The 17,260-nt window shown below is 44.1% G+C and overlaps 1 protein-coding gene across 4 annotated transcripts in view; it reads left to right on the top strand.

The window, feature by feature from the left end:
• Positions 1 to 17,260, top strand: part of BTBD9 (BTB domain containing 9) — a 300,205-nt gene that overhangs the window by 227,562 nt on the left and 55,383 nt on the right. Inside the window, exon 10 of one of the 4 annotated variants that reach the window (XR_012158194.2) lies at positions 8,745 to 9,316. The exons of 2 other annotated variants lie outside the window; for them this stretch is intronic. Coding sequence is in view for 1 of the 2 variants with exons in the window: in XM_073338553.2 (XP_073194654.1) it covers positions 7,350 to 7,365 (16 nt within the window). In the remaining variant the exon portion in view is untranslated. One more of the 4 variants, XM_073338553.2, reaches the window with a different exon arrangement.

Genomic DNA, 17,260 nt, shown 5'->3' with positions numbered 1-17,260 from the left:
GGGTGCCGCCAAACACTTGGCCACCAGGTCCATGGGCACCAGTGCCTATGCAATGGCCATTTTGGAACCCATGGGGTTTCCCCGGCCCAGGGCACCTTCTCAAGGCGATCATACTCTGTGGCTTCAGAGAGCAGGGCACCCCCAGAACTGCGTTGAGAGACCCCAACCCAGACTCCAGTACCAAATCCACACCAACCTTCAGGAAGAAGTCCCGCAGGCCTCGGCTGACGCTGAGGAAGTGACAGAGGCTCCTAAGCCGGTCATCGCCTCTTCCTCCTCCTTCCCAGATGAGGCAATGGTGGCAGCAGGGGTCTCCCCGCCGCAAGATGAACCCAAGGCATATCAGGACTTGGTAAAGCTGGGAGCCTCAAACTCGGGTATACAAGCAGAGGTGGTCAAGGAGACAATACACAGACTTCTAGATATGTTGTCAGCGGCAGGTCCCTCTAGTGTTGCTCTACCACTCAACAAGACCATTATGGACCCAGTCAGGGCACTGTGGCAAACCCCTGCCTCCCTCCCTCCTATGGCAAAGCATACAGAGCGCATATACTTTGTACTAGTTAAAGCAGGGGTGGGCAAAGTTTTTGACCAGAGGGCCACATCTGGGAATAGAAATTGTATGGTGGGCCATGAATGCTCACAAAATTGGGGTTGGGTTGTGGTAGGGGGTGCGGACTCCAGGGTGGGGCCAGAAATGAGGAGTTCAGGGTGCGGGAGGGGACTCCAGGCTGGGGTGGGGGTGTAGGGTGCGGGGGAGGGGGGATGAGGGCTCCAGTAGTGGGGGGCGGGCTCTGGGGTGGGGCTGTGGATGAGGAGTTTGGGATGTAGAAGGGTGCTCTGGGCTGGGACCAAAGAGTTCGGAGGGCAGGAGGGGGATCAGGGCTGGGGTAGGGGTTTGGGGGGCGGGGAGGGGGGCGGGCTCTGGAGTGGGGCTAGGGATGAGGAGTTTGGGGTGTAGGGGAATGCTCCGAGCTGGGATCGAGAGGTTCGGCGGGCAGGAGGGGGATCAGGGCTGGGGGAATGGGGTTAGGGCGTGGGGAGAGGCTCAGGGGTGCAGGCTCCAGGCAGCTCTTACTTCAAGCAGCTCCCAGAAGCAGAGGCGTGTCCCTTTTCTGACTCCTATGCACCAACCCTGCAGCTCCTATCTGAAACTTAGCTCTCTTCATCTGGTGGCCTGGAAGCTCCATGACTGAATCATGAGGAGCAAGTCTGTAGAATCCTACTGGGCTGTAGAAAATCCTCCACCAGGGCCACCTACCTTGCAAAATGGAAGTGGTTCTCCATCTGGTCCTACCAACAGAGAATTCAACTATGCAGTCCTCACTACAGCTCATTTTGGAGTACCTTCTGCTTCTGAAACAACAAGGTCTGTCCCTCTCTTCAGTCAAGGTTCACTTAAGGTTCATTTCAGCCTTCCATCCCAAGGTCAACAACCGATCCATTTTTTCGCACAAGATGGTTATCTGTTTTCTTAAAGACCTGGAGAGGATATACCCCCAGGTTAGAGAACCCATTCCTCCCTGGGATCTAAACCTCATCCTGTCAAAACTCACTGGTCCACCGTTTGAGCCACTAGCAACATGCTTGTTGTTACATCTCTCCTGGAAAGTGGCCTTCTTAGTAGCCATCTCTCCGGCCAGAAGGGTTTCAGAGATCTGGGCCCTTACGTTGGAACCCCCATGTATGATCTTCTTCAAAGATAAGATTCAGCTGAATCCACACCTGTCGTTCCTCTCAAAGGTGGTTTCGCAATTCCACTGCAGTCAAGCAATCTTCCTCTGAGTATTCTATCCTAAACTGCATGCGAGCAGAGGGGAACAGTGCCTACACTCTTTGAATGTTAGACAGGCTCTGGCTTTCTGTATATAAACTACCAAACCATTCCACAGATTGACTCAGCTGTTCATAGCATTTGCAGAGAGAAAGAAGGGCCTTCCCATTTCATCCTGGATTACTTCATGCATCTGGGCGTTACAAACTCTTGGCCCCTGCTAATATGACTGCTTATTTCACAAGATCACAGGCCCCCTCGGCCGCTTTCCTAGCGCAAGTTCCTATTCAGGACATCTGCAGATCAGCAACATTCTCAATGCGCTATGCCATCACCCGGCAGGCTAGAAATGACTCCAACTGCAGCCGTGCAGTCTTGCAGTAAGCCTGTCCTTGAACGTCAAGCCCACCTCCTGTACAACTGCTTGTGAGTCACCGACATTGGAATGGACATGTGCAAGCACTTGAAGAGGAAAAAATGGTTATTAAGCTTTCTGTAACTGTTCTTCGAGATATGTTGTACATGTCCATTCCAAAACCCAACCTCCAACCCCTGTTATCGGAGTCAGTTGGTAAGAAGAAACTGAGGAAGAGTGGATTAGCAGGGCCCTTTATACCAGTGTTATGAGCGCACGGCACCAGAGGACCCCGGACCCAACCTGACAGATACCTCTAGGGGAAAAAATTCTGGCAGCTGTGCTCAGAGCACATATAGACCTACATTGGAATGGACATGTGCAACACATCTCAAAGAATAACAGTTACAGAAAGCTTTATATAATATAACCGTTTTATGTTCATGGTTGTCTGAAATTCTCCAATTACTGTCTTTAGCACAAGTTGTACAGCTAATACTGTTCTCTATTGTGAACCGTAGAAAAATGAGTGATGTCTCTTACAATGCAGCATATGTTGCAATAGCAAAAGAAAATGGGGAGAATTAGGGATGAAATTCAGCTTTAGAGAGACAGACAGACTCGCAGAGTTGGAAAAAAAGTGAATGTTTAAACCAAAACAATTTACTTTGCTAGAGATATTCTGTATCCCTGTTGCTGTTCTTAAAGATGTCCTTGGATAAGAGCTTTTTCCCTTGCAACCTGGCTTGTCTGTCTGCCTAATCCTGTACTGAATTTCTAATCCTTTGTAGACTGTTGTCTTGAAAGTGATTGTGAGGTCCCCAAACTAGCCTGCTGGATTCCCAGCAGGAGGAGTAGAACAAACTATAAAGGTAGCAAACTCAAACTTCAGCAGACTTCTTTGATGATCAGTAAGAATGTCAAAGAAAATAATAAGAAACAAAGGGAAAGTAAATTGAATTTTGTTCAAGTAGCATATACTGTATTTGATAGTCTACCCAAGTGTGAAAATTCCTTTTAAACTCTGAATGTGTTGCCTTTGGTCAGGGTAATGGTATTTTAATGTAGTATTTTGCCTGAATTAGTAATTCAGTGCTCAAAGCCTCCAGTGACAGGCTATTCCTAACCTCTTCTCTCTCACTCAGTCTCAAAAGGCTGAGGATCGAGGAAGAGAAGCCGGGGTGTTGTTATCTTCACAGGGAACGCTTGCTGTCTTTAAATGGGAGCCAATTAATGCACACTGATTGTGTAATTGTCATTTTAAAGATGCTCTATGTAGGCAAATTTTTTCGGCTTTCAAACTAAACCCTGTTTTTCTCTACGCAGTATGACAGTAATGAAAACCAGTCAGGTTCTGGGGTTTTTTTTTGTTTTTTGTTTTTTTTTTTGTTTTTTTAAAGGGCAGACATTTGTGACAAGTTTGCTTGAGTTTGTTAGTTTTGAACAATAGAGACGTGTACTTGTTAGAAGAATTTACTGACAAGAAGTCTAGAATTCATATTAAAAAGAAAAGAAACCAAAGGCCAGAAGGAATCATTCCTTGGGTTAATGATTCTTACTTTTGATAAAATAAGTACCATGATTAAAAAAAAACAAAACAGACTATCACCAAGATTAATATCACCTGAAATGTTGATCTTTGAAGTTCTCTTTTGTATTGTTATTGTGAAATGGATTCTAATCTATGGTACTTATTTTATAGTGCTCGGTTTCCCCGTGGAAAATTCTATCCATGGAATTATTTTGTAGATAAGACCAAACATATGGCTTATGCATATGCAATTCCTAGAAATTTGACACCAATTATCTGTGTGACTATTTCAGTCCAGTTTTATCTTTTTCATAACGGAAAGTACTGTTTCATTATTGCAAAACTAAAGGCACATTGTCGTTATTTACCTTTTTTTCCCACTTGACTTTTGTTTGTCTTCCATACTAGAGTGCTTTGTGGTGGTACATGTTCAAAAGTTTCCAGACCTCTTTATTATTACAACATGTGCATGCTGCTTACCGTAGCTATTCCACTTCCCAAATTCTGAGCTCATCTCCCAGCATTCATTTCCTATGTAGATGCCATTTGTACTGCCACCATTAGGACTGAATCAGTGAATCCCATGTAAAAATCTGTTGGGAGGAGGATACTTCATAAGTCCAATTATTTTTGTAGTTTACATTTTCTAGAGTGGGATTTAAGTATACTTTTCCCAATGAAGTTATCTGTCCATCTCCGGTGTTCCACTTTTCTGTCCTTTCCCCCATATAATAAATCATCATGTGTCAAGAAGTGCAGAAAGGTCAGTGGCTAAAAGCCATAATTTTTAACCATATTTCAAAAAACATGGTTTGGCCTTTTTCAGGTTGTTCAAATATTTAGAAGAAGAAAAAAATACTTATTAGTTACATATCTTTTATTGAAAACTGGATTTTGGATTTAATTTCTAAACAAAAATTGCCAAGCATTTATAATCTATAACTTGGTATGATGAATTCAGTTGTTCTGCAGAGAAAAGGGAGACAAACAGCCCAGATATCCATGTTTCAGAGTCATGTGTTGCATGTGTGTTATGTATTCTCATATATGGCTTATAGTCCAATGGAGCAGGAGAGGAGGAACTGCCCTGGACCTCTGGAGTCAAACATTGTAGGTTTTGAGCATAATTATGTCTTTTTTGCATTGAATTATCCTCACCTCAGTATTGTGTTCTCCAGAATGTGTTGCCCAAGATTCTGAAGATTCACTGTTAGCCTTGTTTGTTGAATGAAAAAAAAAAAATAGCACAAATTATAGCAAGACAGCTGGGAAATTGTCCCAGTGCTTAGCTTACATTCAAGTCTCACTTGACAAGAATAAAAAAGTCTTCTCATTAATCTGTTCATTACACCACTGGCAGTGTTTGTGTTGAAACAAGTCAGATAGGCATAAAGGGGTCACTTTGTTTAATTATTGAACATAAGATCCTTGAACAATAGAGTACTGAACTACTGTTCCTTGTGCTAATGTGTTCACACTGTAAAGGATTCTCAGGGAAGCAAAAGGAAAGAAAATGAGTACCAGCCTCAAGTACCTGGTATATTAAAGGGAGAGGGTATTCTATAATAAGGTTTCACAGATAAAAAATAGACCTGTATTACATTTCAGTATTTAAGGAGGCACTCAGAATTCTGAATATTCTGTGTTTAAAGTTGCATTTGATAGCTTTTATTTTAATCAGTTGTGGTTAATATCTAGCTCTTTTTCTCTGTGTCCTCTAACAGTGACCTAGAGAGGCTACGGAAAAGGTTTTCCAGTCCCTGGTCAGTCTCAGATGCTGTTTTTTTCATTGCCTGCTTTTACCCAATACTCTTGATTGCTGCTGTTCAGCTGCAGAAAACCCACAAGATTTTTGTAAGCGCAGTATAAAAAGGCAGCATAAAGGTGCAAAGTATTGCCGTTAAAAGTAGTGAGGTCCTTGGTTTTATATCTCTTCTGAAAGACAGCACAGTAACCCTAGCACCATGCTGGGGTATTGGTCCAATATTGTCTCAGAGAAAAGAGGGCCCTTGACTGAATCAGAAATACAATTTCCTGCAGGTATTAGATTTTACTCTCACCCAAGCACTGACCTGGGCTTACCCTTACAAGCTTGTAAAATCTGACAAGATCACAGCTGAAAGTGGGCTGGATGCATTTTTTTTTTTAATGTTTCATGACAAGGAATGTGCATGAACTGAAATTCACAGAATTTTTTTTTTTAGAAGGACTCCATTTTGATGACGAAAAGCAAACTTTTAGTTAGTTAATATCCCAGAGGAAAGGAGAACATAACTTATTTACCCAGGACAGCACCACTGAAAAAAGATGCTGGGGTGAGTGCAGCTGTACTGGCTGGGGAAAATGATATTTGTTCCTCCTCTGGACCCACAAGAGTGAAACCCCCAGGGCCCCTCTAACAGCTCAATATTCTGTGGTAATAGTCAACATTGCTTTTACAATATCGAATCAATCCACGGGCCATTATTGTTACTTTTGTTGTTTCAAAAATAACCTTAGCCACATGAATCCGGAAGAACTGAACGAGTTGTAGTCCTGCAACAGGATAAGCAGGATGTTTAGTTTGTAATACTGCAGAATAATTGGTAGTTTTCCACTTGTCTTTGATAAGAAGAGGTTTGTACTTGCTTTCCGTGGTGGTAAATAGATCAGATTTTTATGCATTTTTTCATCTAATATTCTGAATTTTTAAATCTATGTTTTGCAAAGATTGATGAGAAATTGCTAAGTTTAAATATGTCCAGCATGTCTAATGCTTAGTTTTGCATTTAAAAACAAAGTAAAAATATTCAGGGGGAGATGTTTTTAATTAAATCATTTTATACATTCTTAAACTATCTTTAACTTTCTCTAGTGGCTTTGACTTTCTGCCTCTCATGGGGTATGAATCTTGAAGATCAGCTCAACAGCTACTATGATAAAACTGCAAACTCTCAAGTTATTGTTTTTATTTTACTACAAGAGATTATATCTTAAATACAAACTATCTCCCTCTCTCCACAGTTAGCGCCTGCTGAGGGCTTATCTACACTTAAAACACTATAGTGGTGCAGCTGCGCTGCTTCAGTGAAGGCACTACCTACACAGACGGGAAGGGTTCTCCCATTGGTGTAGGTACTCCATCTCCCTGAGAGGCAATAGCTCGGTTGACAGGAGAATTCTTCCATCGACCTAGCACAGTCTACACCGAGGCTTAGGTCAGTTTAACTGCTTCATTCTGGGGTATGGATTTTTCAGACCCCTAAGAGACATAGTTATACTGACCTAATTGTATTGCTCATACACAAATGCATTCTCTGTTCCTCTCCCTCATTCTTCTCTTTTTTGACTTCCTATTAGACATTAGCTCATAAAGCATAATAATGCTTTGGTTTGAGTAGTGAGGAATTTATTTTTCATGTTTTGAATATGCATGGGTTTGTCTCTCTTGCTCTCTTTGGTATCTGTCTGCAGTACTTATAGGTGCATACTCTTTGTGATGATCAGAGTACAGACATCCCAAAGGGAGAACAGAAGGTTTAGGCCCCAAAAATAAGCAGCTGAACTGATTGATTGAATGCTATATTATTGTACTATGGAAGTATATCGAGTAAGGTCTTTTATGAAAGCTTGTAATGTTCTGAACTTCAAGGTCATTTTGAGTTATGTATACCCACTGTGGTTATGAATTTTTGTATTTGTGTATTTAGAGAACTGCGTCCATAATCTTTGGCTCGACTTCATTGCAGGCAGGGCAATGAGTGACCAGACAGGGAGAGGCACTTCGCATGACACATATTTACACAAAACTGCACTCTAGTAACAATCCATCGTACAACCCAGAAAAAGACAACGGTGGGCCATTAAAGTGAATGGGAGGACATTGAGAAATCCTGGCTATCAACTCAAGAGAGAATTTATCCCACTCTGAATAACCTTGAGTCACCATACCTGGAGAGGAAAAAAAGTGGGTGCAGGTGGAGAAATCCTGTTAAAAAGGAGGCTTGAAAGTGAAGTTTTCATCCAGAAACTGAGGGACAGCCTCTAAAGCTTTGTCTACACTGGAACTTCGTCGGCAAAACTTTTGTCATTCGGGAGTGTTAAAAAAAAAAAAAAATACCACACCCCCAAACAACAAAAATTTTACCAATGAAAAACGCTGGTGAGTACATCGCTTTGTCAGCAGGAGCGCTCTCCTGTTGACAAAGCTGCTGCCGCGCGTGGGGGTTGGAAGTTTTTTGTAGGCAGGAGAGCTTGACAAACAGCAGCTATTCTGTGCACCTTTTAGCAGCGTGGCATAAGCAGTACAGCCATGTCACTAAAAGCTGCTTGGTGTAGACAAAGACTTAGTGGGACCCTGCCTGTGAACACTGGATCCTGCCCTATAGCTAGTGGGTACAATGTGGAACTGTTTTAAGGCAATAAGTAACTTGTAATAGAAAAGAGATTTTATCTAATATGAAAGTGGTAAAGCATGAAGTCACGTCTTTGTTTATTTTCTGGGTAACATGTATATGTTTGCTTTCCCTCACTATTTCACCTGAGATCTGTGGTTTTTCTGCTAAATAAACTTTTTGTTTATTTTTATGCGAAACAGGTCTCTGATGTGCAGACTGCATGTTGTGTGTGTATGTGACACAAAATGAATTGATAACTGGGGGACTGGTTTTGCCCTGTCAGGAATGATGAACCAGAGAGGAATGGTCCAAGTATCTGGTAGTTAAGAACTCTGGGAGGATGGATTTAGGAAGACTCGGGACTGGAAGGGCTGTTGGTGTTACCTTGCAAGGAGTAACTAGGCTGGTGGAAGCCAGGGTGAGACCTTGTGCTTGTAAACAGGCTGCTGGTGTCAGGGTGTTGAATTGTGGCCTCATGGCACCAAGGAACTCCAAAGTTACAGGGCAGGCTGTATGAAAAACCGTTCCCAGTCTGGGTGATCTCCAAAATGTCATAGTGGTATAGTCATTATAGGAGTTGCACACCAATATCAGCCTACTGAGGTTCACACTCCAAACACTTGCTAAGCAGACCCCAATGGATTCAAAAATGAAGAAGCAAAGTACGAACTATGGCTTATTATTTTCTTTTGTTTATTTTGGGTTAAGGGAAATGCAACACAGAAGGAGGGAAATGAGTCAGATTCCTTGGACGCAATGGATAAAAAGCAGCTTGGGAGCCAATGTTTGAAATATGGTTTTCCGGAGCAAGACAGATCAGCAGAGGATTTGAGAAGCTTGTTCATCCGGTATTTTGAGCAGCAGCAGGAGGAGGAAGAGGAAGGTGACCCAGGGTTGGGAAACCAGCCAGACATTAACCCCTGCAGGAGACAGCTGTGCAGGTAGAGCTGGCCAAATTGCAGCTCCACAGAGACAGAGGCCTGTGTGTGCAGATGGCAAAGATGACAATCCGAGAGATGATTGCATGAGCTGCAGCACAAAAAAGAAAAGCTGCAGTGGTAGCAGAATATCACCAACGGTGCTTAGAGATGATCGAGGCAGCCAAAGCCAACAATGAGGCAGAGGAGCGGGTTCACCAGTGGTGAATGGAGGCGACCTAGGTAGCCAAGGCCAACTACAAGGGACAGGACAAATGGCAGCGATCAAAATAGAAGAGAGAACATACAAGCAGCAAATGAAGGCACAGGAAATACAGATCTTAGTACTAGAGCAGCAGAAAGGTATTCCCCAGCCCAGTGTTTTCCCCAGGAATTGAAATTGGGGGGGGGGGTTCAGATTTACAGGCAGGGGGGTCAGGGCCGATGAGGGGTGAGACCGTGAGGGTGAAGGTGGGCTGTATGGCACCATAGTAAAAACTGAAAAATGCTTCATGATCATTTTATTAGATTTTAAAATCATCACACAAATTAAAATTGGCTACTCAAGCCTTCTATGAAGCTCTACATCTTTCTTGGTTTCTTGTTATAATTTTGCACAACTCTGTTAATTAACTTCTTGAATGCAATGCATTAATCTTTGGTGGCTTCTCGTGTGTCCAGTACTTCCATTCCTTCAGTTAGTATGCTCATTAGTTCATTCATGTGATCAGGCAGAAGGCGACTTCTTTCAGAACACAAAATTCTATTCAATGATGAAAAAGAACGCTCAACTGTAGCTGTTGTGACTGGGAGTAGCAAGAGATGAATTCCTACTTCTTTCAGCCCAGGAAACATAGCATAAAGATCAGGTCAAGCTACTAGTGATGATAAAAAAAGAAGTTGAAGTCAAATCTTCATTCATTCGTCGTATGATATTCCACTCTGTGTTCAAATTCTCTATTCTGTCCTGAGCACATGGCAGCCCCATTGCTGGTAGTGCCTCACTCCACTCAACTGTCGGTGTTTTATAGGACAGGGATCTGTAAAAGCTACGTAGAGGTTGAGTAGAATCTAGAAGTCGCTGTTGTAGATTTTTAAGAATCAAGTCTGTGTACTTTTTCAGTTGTCTTAACAAACACTTCTTGTCCTGTTCACTTAAGAATTCAATATAAATGCCTTCATTAGTCAACTTCTGGACTGAAGTCTTTGCTTCTTCCAGTACTGGTAAAAATGAGAAAGTAAGCAATTTTTCAGTAATAGTATGCTGGGACACTTTTGTATTTTTATGTCTGATTTTGTAAGCAAGTAGTTTTTAAGTGAGGTGAAACTTGAGGAACGTAAGACAAATCAGACTTCTGAAAGGAGTACAGGAGTCAGGAAAGGTAGAGAACCACTGATGCAGGTGATTTGTTTCTGGTGTTAGTCCCTGAAAAAGAGCAGAACTCATGGGAGGATCCTTTGAGGTGATAAAGAGACTAAATTAAGTGCATGTACAGAAACCTACCGTCAGGGCTTACCCCAAACTGCTCACATTAACATACTGAAAATATAATAGGGAGGCTATAGTAAACATGATGTGCTATGCAGATGAGGGCTGCAGAGTATTGCCTCTCTTAGACTTAATGTTTGAGAGTAAGGGGGAGACCCCGTTAGAGAGTGTTAATTGAAGTGAAAGGATAACCCAACTAGAAAAGAGAGAAGTCATGAGTGTGTTACAAAGTCAGAAAGGGGTGTTTTCTAACAAATCTAGCCTGACTCACGTGAGAGAACATCAGATTAACACCAGTGAAGCACACCCAGTAACCAGTAGGGCTTACAGGACAACAGGGATGAGGGAAGAGATCAAGGGGGAGATAGATGCACAGCATGCTAGACATGGAAATTGTAGCAGTCTCAGACAGCCCCCCTGGGTTTTCTTCATTATCCTAGTGTCCCACAGAAAGACTGTACAGTAAGGTTTTGTGTGGATTATAGAAAATGTAATGCTGTTACAGTCCCAGATGCTTGTGTGGATGATATGTTAGATACACTTAGCTAAGTATTTAACCGCTGTGGATTTAACCAAGGAATCTTGGCAAGTTCCCTTGGATACTGAGTCACAGAAAAAGTCTGCATTCATTACTGATTTTGGACTTTTGGAGTTTAAGATACTACTCTTTGGATTAACTGATGCAGGGGATACATTCCATAGGCATAATCAGATATTATGTGGGTTCCAGGACTTTGCTATAAACTACATAGATGATATTGCTCTATTTAGCAACACCTGAGAGGAACACAAAACACAAGTAGGGAAAGGTATTGAGAAATCTTGAGGAGGTAGGCATCACAGTGAAGGTGTCAAAATGTATGGTGGGGTCAGCAAAGATCTCTTAACCAGGGTCATTGGGTGAGTGGAGGCCAAATCTACCCAGATCTCGGGAAAGTGGAAGCTATTGTGAATTGGCCCAAAAATAAAAACTGGTTCAATCTTTCATAGATCTATTGTCAAAAATTTGTGAGAGGTTTCACTAACAGCATTGGTCCTATTACAAACCTATGCCAGAATACAAAGGCAGAAAAAGTGGTTTGATTAGACATCTGTCAAAAGGGTTTTGATGCAGTGAAACAAATTTGATCAAAGACACCCATTTTAGCCAGTCCAGATTTGAAGAAAAAGTTTGACTTGTGTTCTGATGCACCCAGCACATATCTTGGAGCTGTATTGATGCAAACTGGGGAGGATAACAAGAAACACCCCTTTGCATTTCTGAGCAAAAAACTGTCTCCCACCGAACAGAATTATTCTGCAATAGAAAAGGAGTGTTATGTCTTTGTGTAAGCTGTAAAACAACTGAGACCCTACGACATAGTCAGGGGTTGGAGAACAAGATAGCCACACTCTGCATTAGCCATTCATTCACATATATATATTCATCTTTGCAACTACTTATCCCTATTGGGTTTGAACAAGGCCAGCTGCTGCCAGAATTGTTGATTTTGTGCTACCTTGTAAGTCTTGTAAATCATGATGATGAGATGAGATGCCATGGTGCTTTCATCACAAGCCATTGCTGTCGTTTATCTGTCTTGTACATGGCCCTCCTGTAGATTTCTTGCCTGCTGTTTTGATGCCTGTGACTTTTTAAAAGTATTATGCCAACATGTAGTTGATCCGTTGAATTTGTATGAGTTGGCCATGTTCTGCTGATAACCTTTTAAAGCAAAATCGTGGATTATAGAGTCAAACTTGTTCCTTCTATTATTTCTTTGTATACGGCTCATTATCTTCCTTTCAGACTTAGTGACTTTTCTCAATCACTGTCCACAGAAGTGAGGATTAAATACTTTCTCTCAAACTCATAATTCAGCAGAGAGTTCTGCTTTGACCGCCTGAATTCAGGTGCTTTTAAAGAACAGCTTTTTTGTTAGTTTTATGAGACTTATGATTTCTCTTCTGTTTTCTTAAATAAGATAAGGAATTTGCATTTATTTCAAACTACTTCACCAATTGTATTTCTTATGCCTTTGATTTTATACAAGATAGACTTGTTTGTAGCTGTGAGATACCAACCATATTATAGGCTTCTCACTATACTGTCCACATCTACATTAGGCAAATTTATATACTCTCCTCTATCTATGCTGTTTCAGGATGTCCACCTTCTTCCTCACTCCATTTTCTTTCTACTTTCTCATTAGGTGTATTGATTTAAATAATCAATTTTAATCTTGTTTTGCATTTGTACTTTTTAGTTATTTTCCAAAAGAAAGATTGATTCTTACTGGTTGATAACCATTAAAACATGTTGATTTGCAACTAAATATAGGCTTTATACTAAATTGGTACTACTTTTTGTGAATCAGAAGGATTCATGACATCTATACACATTTATTTAAGCAATTATATAGCTGAACATATATTCATTCAGATTCTTGATTTTTACATTTTTATATTATATTAGAAAATGGTGAATGATGTATTGCTTATTAGATTTTGTTTACTCATGATTTGTGTCAGGCTGCATTTGGATGGAAATTTAAATTCAATTAAAAATGCACAAAACCAGAATTTTAAACTTTTTTTAATTAAATATGTAAAACTAAATTACACATGTGTGATACATAAGGGGAAAAAGCAAGATTATCAAAACATGATTTGCATTTAAAACTAACTGATTTATTAAACAAAAGAAGTGTTATCAGTAGATAGTGAATTGAACTGATTATTTCTAGTCACCATGTCCTCCAAGATTTTAGAATTAGTAGATTGCATCCTCTCACACCTCATTTTTATTCATAGATGGAAAGAGGAGAACAAGCTTTATTGCCTAGTCCCAATTGGTTTCTCAACTATGAGCTGAAATGAAAAAAATATTCTCTCTGCACTGTAGAAGTAGCTACTATTGTCAAAAGCTGGTTTAGCTCTTCAACAAACTCTAGTTCCAGGTGCTTAGACAATGACTTTCTCCAGCGCAGTAGTTTGACTTTCTTTAAAACTTCAGCAACAAACATGTACTACTTGAATCTTACATATTTATTCAATTTAAATAATTTTAATAGACTGAGGTAAAATTATGCCTTAACATAGATTGTCATAATTTCATATTAAATTTTAAATAGGTTTATTTTTACAAAGAAAATGTGTTTAACTTCAATCTAAAAAATCCTATTTAAATTTATAAAAGCTTTCCCCCACTTAAAAAAAGTCATTGGATTTTATCCAACCTGCTTTCTGATGCTTTACGTCTGAGGGAAGACTTCTCAGCATTTTAGATCATTTCACTTATTCTGTGATATCTTTGATTTATGCAATGGCTGCAATAAGAAATGCAAAGGTGAAAGGCTGAGAGACCAAGATGTTGAGTCATTCAGACCTCAGATACAGAGACCACTAAAATAAATCTCAATATATAATATATATGGTGAAAAATAAATTAGGTTCTTCTTCAGGTGATCGCTCATGTGTATTCCACAATAGGTGTGCGTGCTCTCCATGTGCAGAGGTGCCGGAAGTTTTTCCCCTAGGAGTACCCGTAAGGGGGGAGCGCCCCAGCGACCCCTGGAGTGACGTCTCCATGGTGCGGAATAAGGGGAGCTGCATGCCCTCCCCACCCTCAGTTCCTTCTTGCCACCAGTGAAGGTGTGTCGAAACTATTCTGCTCCAGCTTTTCTGTAGCTCGTCCCCAGAACTGCTTGTTCATTCAGTGTTGGTACCTGTAGTTAGTTAGCTGTTTAGTTAGTTCAGTTAGTTAGAGCACCTGAGCCAGGGCATGCCCCACGCCCCAGGTTTTAAGTCGTGCAACACTTGTAGGCGATCTGTGCCAAGGAGTGACCCGCACGCGAACTGTCTGTGCTGTTTGGGAGAAGCCCATATCAGCGATCGTTGCAAGATATGCAAGTTGTTTAAGCCTCAGACCAAGAGAGAAGGGGACATTAGGCTCCGGGCCATTCTGATGGAGTCGGCGCTGACTCCAACTCCAGCGCGCCACTCCGAGTCGGCACTGGGTACCACGGTATCAGTGCGCAGCGACCTTCCGGCGCCATCGACCAGTTGACACTGTTTCCCATCCATGGGGCATGCCAAGAAGGCTAGAAAGATGCCTTCTTCACAGTAGCACCGAAGTAAACCCAGGACAGAGGCTAGACCCATGTCGGGCAGTCCTCAATCCCCACCGGCCTCTAGGTCTCCGACTCAGGTCGAATGGAGTAGCCTGGCCCATTCTGAGCAGGCCTCCCCAGATGTCCGGATGCCCTCCACGCCTGAGGCCCTGCAGGCTGCCCGGGATGTTATGTCCATGACAGTACCAGGAGCACCGCCAATGTCAGCTCCATGCTCCAGAGGCAAGCTGCTGCTGGGATCTCAGCAGTCACCCCTGGCTCAGTACTGGTCTCGGTCAAGGGAATGTTCCCGACTTCGTTGGCCACCCAGCGACCGTTCAGGGCAAAGTCCACGTGGATTGCCCTCGACTCCCACCAGACTGGTTGGGTTCCGTCTGACCGAGTCTCCCGGCACCACGCCACCTCAAGGAGCGAATACCCACGGGACCGAGGCAGACCTCGCCAGTGGTCCTTGTCTCAGAGGGGTTATTGCAGCCAGTCATGGCATGGATGTTGATGCCATTCCCACTCGGAATCCCGCTCCAAGATCCCGCCAAGGCATCGCCTCCACAGCCCCGGGCGTCTATCGCCGGTGTCCTGCCGTTGCAGGTACACCCGTCAGAGCCAATCGCAGAGCAGCTGTTACCGACAGTACCGGTCCTCCATGTCACGATCATGGTCCCATGGTTGATGTCACTTCCGGCACTGCCGCTCCTCCTGGTCGAGGGACAGTGGCAGGTCGTACGTCAGCGCGGCCTCCATTCGTAGTCGTCCATTGATGGGCTATGCCAGCCAGGCTGAACAACTGGCTCTGCTGGTGCCACAGCAGGTGCAGGGGCACCAGGCCCAGTGGCCGGCCCAATGGTACCAGTGGGCACCGTGACCTCTGACACAGCCCCCGGTGGCCGGAGCTTCAGAAGAACCATCGGCCTCCCTCTCCAGACCTCCGAGGAAGGAGTCGGTGGGACGTACATCCTTGGCACCATGCCTGGAGACCCACCAGGTGGTGGACCCTCTGGTGCCGATGGACACCCAGAGTACCGCACCGGCCTCCTCGGCCTCCCCAGATGAGGCGATTATGGCCCCGCCCTCCTCCTTCCCGCAGGAGGACTTTAGGGCCCACCAAGAACTCTTAAAAAGGGTGGCATCAAGCCTTCATCTCCAGGCAGAGGAGATGGAGGAGCCCTCGGACTCCCTGTTTAATGTGCTGTCCTCTTTGGCACCGGGCAAGGTAGCCTTGCCTCTCCATGAAGGGGTGGCAAAAATTTCAAATGCCCTGTGGCAAACACCAGCCTCGTTGGCCCCCATCTCTAAGAGGGTGGAACGCACCTAGTTTGTACCTGCCAAGGGACACGAGTACTTATACACCCACCTGGCGCCCAACTCCCTTGTGGTTGAGTCAGTCAACCACAGGGAACGGCAGGGCCAGCCAGCCCCAACCCTGAAAAATAAAGACTCATGGAGGCTGGACTCTTTTGGAAGAAAAATTTATTCGTCCTCGCACTTTCAGGTACGAGTAGCAAACCACCAGGCTCTCCTGGGCCGGTATGAGTTCAATCTGTGGGGCTCCCTACCCAAGTTCAAGGACTCACTCCCGGAGCGCAATAAGAAGGAGTTCAAAGCGCTGGTGGAGGAGGGTACAGTGGCTGCCAGGGCAACCCTACAGGCAGCTTTGGATGCAACAGACACGGCTGCGCAGTCCATGACCTCCATGGCGTCCATGACAAGGGACTGGGCTGTCTCTTGGGCTGTCCAGTGAGGCACAGACCTCCATGAAGGATTTCCCATTTGACAGCAAAGCTCTGTTTGTGGAACAAAAGGATACAAGGCTGCATGGCATGAAAGACTCCCGCACGACTCTCCAGACTCTGGGTCTCTGTGTTCCAGCTCTGGCTAAATCTAAGTTAAAGCTGCAACAGACTCCCACTCAGGCCACCCACCTGAAATACAAGGCCTCCTATAAGAAGTCGCGGAACTATAAGAGGCGCCCTCAGAGGCAGTCTCGGCCTGCCCCCCAACCTGGGTCCTCCAAGGGCAAGCAGGCGGGGAAAAAGCGGTTTTGACAGGACACTCGGGGGCACCCTGCCAGTTCTCATCAGGGATACACTCTCAGTAAAATTCCCTTCTCCTATCCGTTGTGTGCTTTCCTCCCAGAGCGGTTGCAGCTGACCTCGGACTGATGGGTCCTCAACACCATCTCCCAGGGCTACACCCTCCAGTGTACTTCTTCCCCGCCCAACCATCCCATGCCCCCGTCCCTCCTGGGGGACCCTTCGCACAAAGCTCTGCTCGAGCAGGAGGTGGGGCCGCTCCTGGGTCTAGGAGCTGTGGAAGTGATACCCAGGGAGTTCAAAGGCAAGGGGTACTACTCCCGCTATTTCCTTATCCCGAAGGCCAAAGGGGGATTCAGGCCTGTTCTGGACCTGTGAGGTCTGAACCAATACATGGTGAAGCTCAAGTTCCGCATGGTCTCCCTGGCCTCCATCATCCCCTCCCTGGATCCCGGGGACTGGTACGCTGCCCTCGATCTGCAGGACGCATACTTCCACATTCATATATTCAAGGGGCACAGACGCTTCCTCCGTTTTGTGGTGGGGCAGGAACACTACCAATTTACGGTCCTCCCATTTGGCCTGTCCACTGCCTCCAGGGTATTTACAAAATGTATGTCGGTGGTAGCGCCCTACCTCAGACGCCAAGGGGGTCCAGATCTTTCCCTCTCTGGAC

Source organism: Lepidochelys kempii, chromosome 3 (assembly GCF_965140285.1).
Source record: "Lepidochelys kempii isolate rLepKem1 chromosome 3, rLepKem1.hap1, whole genome shotgun sequence".
In the NCBI taxonomy this organism is placed as follows: domain Eukaryota; kingdom Metazoa; phylum Chordata; order Testudines; family Cheloniidae; genus Lepidochelys; species Lepidochelys kempii.
The sequence above is the reverse complement of the archived record's forward strand: the minus strand, read 5'-3'. Positions and strand labels throughout refer to the sequence as shown.